Below are 9,043 nucleotides of genomic sequence, written 5' to 3'. Positions count from 1 at the left end.
GCCTATAACATAACGCCAATAAATCAAAAATATTATTGAATAAAAAATGATGAATCATATCATGATAAAAGAAATATTTACCATAAAAAGCCATATAAGTTGACTGTTTTTGGCGTTAACGGAGTCAACAAATATTCGACAGTTATTTCGAAGCTTTCATAACCCCAAGAATAGATGTTAAATGCCTCAAGATCCTCGGAGAGATTTATTAAATCGAGGCTTATGTTATTGTTAACGTCTCTCGCCCAAAGAACATTATATACAAACCAAACTAAGCATAATGATTGCTTATGCTTCTTTGAAAGTCCTTTACCTTTCAACGCTTCTATCAGATTTTTATTTTTGAAGCTTGGACTAACAATGGACACCAGGTTATCACGATCACTCAACTTGAGAAGGAGAAGGAGAATAACATTTTAGTCCGGTAACTATGGCAAACTCCTTCCAACCAAAACAAACAGACATGCCACAGTAATTTATCCACACCTCATCCATCTTATCTTTGTTTTCATACATAAACTTGCACTTGAAAAGATAATATACCATTTTCATCTGGAAATGAGTATTGTTGTCCTTCGGTAAATCAAGATATTGCCCAAAGTAGCTTTTCCTGAAATAAGAATCCAATTTTTGTTCTTGAAGTATTTTTCTGAAGGCGTCGAAAGATTTTCCCATGACTGACTTAACCACGAGATCAACCATTAAATATGTGGCACCATCACACTGCATTCTCACAAGATAATGATCAATACTGAAGGTTTTGACCAACTCTTCGGCGGAAGGGCTATTAGCATTTGGATCATCTCTTTTGAAAGATTCCTCCTCCCCGTATTCTTTATCTTCTGCTCCTGATTGAGATAACGCTTGTAAAGCAAGCTCATAGAGTGGTGGACGTAGCTGAGCTGCTGCACTTGTTCCTTTACTTGGACTTGATTCGATTTTTTTTCTTTTGGAAGCCATGTTATCTTAAATTAACAGGAACATAACATAAATTATAATTGATTAATGTATAACAGTAATAAAACAGTTCCAACAGATAACTAATCTGTTGCACCAGGTATGTTATCTGTTGCAACATATAACCGACCTGTTGCAACGTATGAGTAATTCGTGGGAACTATAAAAACAACACTAATCTGTTGCACCTGGTATTTTATCTGATGCAACATATAACCGACTTGTTGCAACGGACGAATAAGTTATTAGAAACCATAAAAATGGATCACTAATTTGTTGCACCAGGTATTTTATCTGTTGCAATATATAACCGACCTATTGCAACAGATGAGTAAACCGTTGGAAAGAATAAAAATGGATCACTAATCTGTTGCACCAGGTATGTTATCTATTGCAACATATATTCGACCTGTTGCAATGGATGAGTAAAACATTGGAAAGAATAAAAAATAGTCACTAATCTGTTGCAAAATAAAGAGTAATCCGTTGGAAAGAATAAAAATAGATCACTAATTAGTTATCTGTTGGATCAATATTGTTTGATTTCTTTCAAAGAGAAGAGTCGTCTGTCGCAACAGATGAATGATTTGTTAGATTGTTCACCTATTGCATCAGAGTTTCATAGTTGTATCAGATTTTCATCTATTGCATGATATGTTTCATCTGTTACATCAGATGTTTCATCTGTTGCAATACTATTTTTACCAAGACAAACAACAAATCAACCCAGCAAAACCAACACACACACACACACACACTAAGAACATCAACTGTGATAAAAAATCACCAACAAATTTGAATCAACAGTACGATAACAAGAAGAAGAAATGCCAGAAATTAGGGTTTTATTCAGTCCACATTTCAATACTAGAAGAGTAGTTGACTCAAGTTCCTCTGTTTCTTCATAATTTTTTACTTGTGAAAAAAGAAATGGGACGACGAAGAACTCGAACTTGTTATCGCCGGAGTATTCGTCACATCGATTGACGGTTGAAAGTCGAAAAGAAACTCGTCCGACTATTTGTCGCTGGAGGTTGAAGGGAGAAATTTTGCAGAACTGTTGGTTGAGAGAGAGTTGAGAGAAGTTGGAGAGAGAGAGTGGTTGATTTGGATTGAAGAGGAGTGTGAGTTGGGTTGATTTGTATTTTTGAAAAGATTAGAAAGTTTTAAAAATATTAATCAAGTCCACAATTAACGTAATCAAATTTTCTAATGATGTTTGACCCTTTAAGTTGGTTAATGTCACCAATCCTTCATTCAAGACTTAAAAGACTCCTTTCCTTCAATTTTCTCATGTATCTCTTTTAATATTATGTATTTGAAAAAATAAAAATTGAGCTTTTATGATTTTTTTTTTTTTAAATAAAAGAGTGTAATTATGGGTAAACTAGTCGAAATTTATGTAAGTTTTACATATTCCATCCGTTCACTTTTACTTATCACTAATTTTCTAATTGAATTTCTACTTTTACTTGTCATTTTTGACATATCAAGAGAAGACATTTTTTTTTTCATATTTTACCCTTAATATTAATTATTTTTTTCCAATTAATTTTAAAATAAAATGTAAGCATCATTTAATAGGGGTACTATAATAAAATAATTATATTATTAATTACTTTTATTAATAGCTGTGTCAACTTAAATTGTGACAAGTAAAATTAAACGAAGAGAGCAATTATAAGGAGACCATTTTCGTAGTAGTTTAGCCACTTTCACTTGTATATATCCAAATAGTTGGGCTTAATGTTCAACCCTTTTTAGTCTTAAGACCCATTCCATGGCCCATTAGGGTTTTTGTCCAGAGGAAAAGAATATAACGAGTTTTGTATACTTCGTTCGCTCCTTCGTTATTTTATTTCACCTTCGACGACTGCACTGCCGGTGACCAGGAAATATGGTGCATGTCAATTTTTACCGCAACTGTAAGTATTCTACTTCCTACAATATTCCTTCTCTTTTCTAAGATTTTTGTTTATTATATACACAGAAAATTTTCTTTGAGTTTTGATTTTGGATAATAGAAAGCCTTGATCCTTGATGTTAGAGTAAGTAAATGCCAAGGATAGTAAGCACGTTCACTTCCAACCTTGAGGTTATGAGTTCGAGTAACTAATATAGGTCGAGCTGAATGTGAGATACAGCTGATCCGCCAATGTAATGGGCGGAATAGTTATTTGCATAGCTCAAAATTGACAATTTGTCATACAGAATTTCGTTAAGCAATTTGGTCCGATAAGTTAAAGTCATGACTGTTACTCTGTGGAGCAACTTGAAAACCCATCCCTGTGCAAGTTTCTAAGTGAGCATTTGGCCATGAAAACAAAAACAAAATCAATTTAATTGTCATTTTCAAAGTTGGAGTTGGCGTTGCGGTGGACGATCAATTGAGAATTTGAATTTATTTTTTTTAAAAAAACATGAAATATATTTTAAATGGGGTTACTTTATTAAAATTGAAAATTTAGGAAAAATTTGAAATAATAATAATTTAAAATTGAAAATTGAAAACAAGGTTTTGGCTGTTTCCCAAGTTGCACATACAAGTTGTATTTGGAATTTTCATGGCCAAAAGCTGATTTTCAGATAAAGAGAAAAAATTCCAGAAAAAGTGAAAATGTTTCTGGCCAAATGGGTAAGTTGGTTGTTTTTATACTGTTGCTTAGTTCTGCAACTACAACAACAACATACCCACTATATTTCCATAAAGTGGAGTCTGGGGAGGGTAATTGTACGCAGTCCATAGCACGACCTTATATTTCCATAAAGTGGAGTCTGGGGAGGGTAATTGTACGCAGTCCATAGCACCACCTCGGAATGAAGTAGAGAGGCTGTTTCAAATACATCCCCGGCTCAGGAAAAAAAAGAAAGGTTTCTATTTCTTGTTTAGGAACAACCTTTTTGACTTTGTCAGATGAGGTGACTGGTTTGGCTAAACATAATGGAAATGTATCAAAACTATTTGACCCCATGATCGACCTTGAGGAGTGGTGAGCAAATTATTTGGAATGCCGATGAGTTCCGCTCTTTAAAAAAACTAGGATGCTCGGTCATTGTGCAATCCATCTATGTTCTGTTGACGGTCAGACGCACGGCATTGTATATATATTTGAAGGTTGTGATGGTATTCTTGGTTTCTCAAGATATAAAATTGAATAGGTTGAACTTTTATTGTGATTCTATTATTCAGTTACATTGTATTGGACCACCAACGCTTAGTGACTAGCTGATAACTTTGTCTGTCATCACTTTTTGATAATCTACTGGTCTTTGGAGATAAACGTAATAGACCAATAGTTGGTATTAAGGTTCAATCTTGTTGGTGCACTTACTGTACAGTAATTATTTAGGGGTTTCTTTGTTTGTTTAGTGATTTGTATGTCAATGTTGTTACAACTATGAGATCTGAAGATCCTCTACTGGTGGAGAACACTTAATTTGCCTTGTAAAGGAAAAATTTGAGTGTTGGAATAGAAATGTGCAGAAGAGAGTGAACGCTCATAAGCAACTGACTTGAAGCCAAATTGTAGTTGAGATGTTGTAGCAGCAGCATCTGTTATACTAGTCTCTGGAGTTATGAATCATTCTCTATATCTTCTATTCTGTTAATATATTGAGGTGTTACTTTGTATACCCAAAATATAGTGCTATTAGCCTTTATTCATGTTCTTAACATTTGATGTGTGCCTTGCTACTTCTCCGGAGGTAGTGGTATGGACTGCGTACATCTTACCCTCCCCAGACCTCACTATGTGGGAATACACTGGGTTTTTTGTTGTTGTTGTTGTTGTTAACATTTGATGTGTAACTCAGATGGAAAAACCTTTAAGAAGCCTCGACGCCCATATGAGAAAGAGCGATTGGACGCAGAGTTGAAGCTTGTCGGAGAATATGGATTAAGGTGCAAGAGAGAGCTTTGGAGAGTTCAGTATGCGTTGAGCCGTATCAGAAATGCTGCAAGAATGCTTCTGACCTTGGATGAGAAAGACCCACGCCGTATTTTTGAAGGTGAAGCACTCTTGAGAAGGATGAACAGATATGGGTTATTGGATGAGAGCCAGAACAAGCTTGATTATGTCTTAGCCCTAACTGTGGAGAACTTTCTTGAGCGTCGTCTTCAAACCCTTGTCTTCAAGACTGGCATGGCCAAGTCAATCCATCATGCTAGAGTACTCATTAGACAAAGGCATATCAGGTAATAACATATTATAGTTTTAGAGATACCATCCAAATAAATAAGTCTGTCTATTTTTTCGTCTTTGTACTTTTTTGATAGGAAATGTTTGGTAGCAGGAATTCTGAAGAGAAAAGAAATTTTTTCTGCAATGATATCTCATAAACAATATGTGGCATATATAAATGTTATTAGGCAAATGATAAACTATTATATAAGAATGCTCTAGGGTTTCTTTTTATATTAAAGAGCTTTAGCATAAATATTATATTTGAGTTAACATAATAATTTTTGGAGTCTGAAATTTACTAAAATGAGGCATGGTACAAAGGAGGATGGTTGACATACGGTAAGGCCTAGCGAAAATATATTCAAGTAAGCAAATCATCATGAATCCTCGTGTTTGTTTTTGCTGATGATTTAATGTTCTTTTCGAGGAAAAAAAGATTTTATCATATTTGGGTTCTCCATCTTTTCGAAAGGCCTTCTTGAGTTCTTTGCTTTCCTTTGCAAAGCCTCCTTGGGCACCACCTATTTGTCTGAGATGTGCTTCTATACCAAAAAGTTTCATAACATCTCACTAAGGAAGTCTAATGGGGTGAAGATTGTTTGTACAGATTAGCTGAAAGGTTAAACTTGTCTTGATTTTGGAAGGTATTAACCAATTCAATAATCAATGGTTTCCCTTTGTGTAAATTGTTACGGGAACAAATCATATAGTTCAGATGAAGTCGAGAGAACTTGCATAACTGAAAAATACATTGCAGTATGTAAAACTGTTTTACTTGAATTTCCACTTTTAATTTATTTATTCAAGGAAATGAAAGAAAGAAGTGTGTCAATTTTTGCCATTGTTTGTTTAGTGGTAATACATTAAAATTCATGAAACTTGGACGTTTTTAAAGAAAATTAATTTCTTGAAAGCTTGAATGGCCCTATTTTTCAACTGTGTGGAACAGGAATCAGCATCAATCACTGTCTGAAGGGTTTGCTCACATTCGGTTTCTTGTAGTCATCATTTTACAAAGTATTAGTGTGTGAATTATTTGTTCCTTATTTATTATTGATGTTAACATGAACAATTTTGCTTGGCCTGCCCATTTTGGGTCTTCTTGTATCTTTCACATTGACGTATTATCAGTTTTATCGGTGTATGGAGTATGTTTCCATGATCTAATGATGTTGTCTTGCAGAGTTGGTAGGCAGGTGGTGAATGTTCCTTCTTTTATGGTGAGAGTGGACTCCCAGAAGCACATTGACTTCTCTCTCACCAGTCCTTTCGGTGGTGGTCGCCCTGGAAGGGTGAAGCGAAAGAACCAAAAGGCTGCTGTAAAGAAGGCAGCTGGTGGTGATGGAGATGAGGAAGATGACGAATGAGCTCTTATGTTTATTTACCTTTGGATTTTATACTTTTGCCTGTATTGTACTTTCTTGTTTATGTACCCTTTCATATGTTAGAAATGTTTTTAACATATGAAATATTAAGTTTTGGATTTGCACTTGTCAAGTACTTGTTAGGCTTTGGTCTAAATTTATTATTGAATCAGTGGATCTAGTAGTATTTAACTACCAGTTTAATTGGAGTAAGTTCTTGATATAGATGAGTTTTTTCACTCTACAGTTTTTCTTTACTGTCTTCCCTTCTCCCTTGTGTTGAAACGGAAGCATGAACTTATTCTTCAATCCCTCTCCCTGTTCCCTGTCCTCCTGTGTGTTATGTTCAAAATAGCTCTGATGTGTATGTTTAGAGCATGATGGCTCATGATTCAATTTGGACTTCCCCCTTATGTGCTAGGAGTTGTTTCTTACGTGGGGTAGGGATAATCACCCCGGTATAAAATTTGGGTTTTGCTAGCTTATGGCTTATAAGTTAGAAGCCAAAAGCCAATCCAAACATACACTTTATTCCATGTTTGGTGTTAAGTATTTATTGTGAAGTATTTATCGAACGGTCTGTAAGTGTTGGTCAAGAATTGAAATGCTTATTTTCCAGATTAACTACAAACATGTGATGCCCAAAGTTTGCCAATGAGGCTTATTGGTGTGTCCATATTTGTTTTTTACCTTAACAATTCTGCATTTATACCATCATTCATGCTAGGTTACTTTGTTCTCCCTTGAGGAATTGTTTAGTCCAAATGATCTTTGTAACACTCCACTTGATTATACCAATGCTTAGTTCTGTGTGTTTCTTGTTCGTTGTCTTTGCTCTTAGCTTTCCCATTAGAATTTAGCTAGCCTTGGGTTGGTCAATATTTGTTAGAGTTGATATGAGAAGAAGAACAACTCAATATTTTGAGTTTAGACAGAGTGTTGAGGATCCAACAATACCCATCCTTTGCCTATGTTCTCTCAAATCAGCGTGAGTGAGAATAAGAGATGTTGCCTTATATGTGTTCTGTCCTCCCTTTAAAGCTTAAGGCACTTTATTATTATCTTTTTTTTATGCTCCTTCTACTTGTATTTCTTTTCCCCCTCTTCCAATTCTTTATTCTTCTACCCCATTTAGATTTGGTGTCAGCAGGAACCAACCCAGAGAAGTTCAAAAAATAATTTGTAATAGGTCAATTTATCAGTCACGATATGTTGCACAATATTGATTAAAACACTGCAATTGCATGAGATAAAAAGTTTTAGATGGACTAAGATATCGCATGCTGACATTTTGTTTGGAGGCAGAAAATCATGAGACATGCAGCAACTTCAGGTTAATTGTGATGAAGTTTGAACATAGAACTAAACTAGAGAAAATTAAACATTCTAAAGTTTGATCTATAAGAATTGAACTTAAGGATACTATAAAGAAGTTCGAACTACCAGAATAAAATTTTAGCGTACTGTATTCAAGTCGGAAGTAGAGGTGGCCACTGGTATGATATTGAAAACTTCGGTTCTATAATTAAAAATATTATATCATTATTATAACAAATTAATTTGGTATGATTCAGTATTTCAAAAATTCTTTTTATATATATCAAATGCTGCACTAAATAAACTAAAATAAATTTAAAATGTGTATATACCAAATACCATGATATTGAAATCGTGGCATTTAAAATTTAGCTTTGATAATGATAATTCGGTATCTATATACCATGCCCACCCCTAGTTAGAAGCTGATCTAAGCCGCTCTTTTTAAATTTTGATTATGTTTTAAATACATTATAAATTTTAACTATGTTCCATATAACAACCTTAAAAGTGGCTACTGATGCACATGGGTCTGTTATAAACTAAAATTTTCATATATATATCTGCTTTTCTTCTTTAATTCAGTATCTATGTCCGAAGGTTTTTCGAAAACAGTTTCGCTAACTTTAAATGGTAGTGATAAGGCATGCATATACTTTATCTCTCCAGATCATACTTTGTGAGATTTCATTGGGTATTTTCTAATTTTCAGTATTCTTATTTTGTGGGAATTCTTTTTCTCAGATATCAAAATTATGAATATAATGTTGCCAGCACATTTGTTATTATACTGCAGTAAATTTTGTGTAACATATGTTTTCATGTTTTTCTCATATATTTTTTTATCGTTGCATGATTATCAGAACCATTCGTGATTATTAAAAAATAAAAACATAATAGCAAATGTAAAAATAGCTGTCAGTTAACTTCAAAATGTATCAAAATTATACATTATATTTCATTTCTAATAAACCATCATTCAAATTGTTTATAACAATCTCTTTATCTTACTTATAACTTATACTTTGAAATATTATTCATAAATTTTGTGTATTTCATTTCATAATTCCTTAAAATATTTATTTAATATTTATAAAATTATATTAAACAAATGTAATAATAAAGGCGCAATGAAGATTCAAAAGCTTTTCTATTTAAGAAATAAGAGTTTATACAGAGGATCAAAATGGGGCCGACGCGGGGCGAATCCGGATATAGTCG

General features: G+C 33.7%; 1 protein-coding gene across 1 annotated transcript; it reads left to right on the top strand.

The window, feature by feature from the left end:
• The first annotated feature begins 2,667 nt into the window (after window positions 1–2,667).
• Window positions 2,668–6,620, top strand: LOC107842741 (40S ribosomal protein S9-2). The gene is made up of 3 exons (XM_016686716.2): window positions 2,668–2,882; window positions 4,771–5,152; window positions 6,325–6,620. Exons 1-3 carry the CDS (start codon window positions 2,855–2,857, stop codon window positions 6,506–6,508), a joined length of 594 nt encoding a protein of 197 aa, XP_016542202.1. The 5' UTR covers window positions 2,668–2,854; the 3' UTR covers window positions 6,509–6,620.
• Window positions 6,621–9,043: the final 2,423 nt, after the last annotated feature.

This window comes from Capsicum annuum, chromosome 9, assembly GCF_002878395.1.
Source record: "Capsicum annuum cultivar UCD-10X-F1 chromosome 9, UCD10Xv1.1, whole genome shotgun sequence".
In the NCBI taxonomy this organism is placed as follows: domain Eukaryota; kingdom Viridiplantae; phylum Streptophyta; class Magnoliopsida; order Solanales; family Solanaceae; genus Capsicum; species Capsicum annuum.
This window is presented reverse-complemented; position numbering and strand designations above follow the sequence as displayed.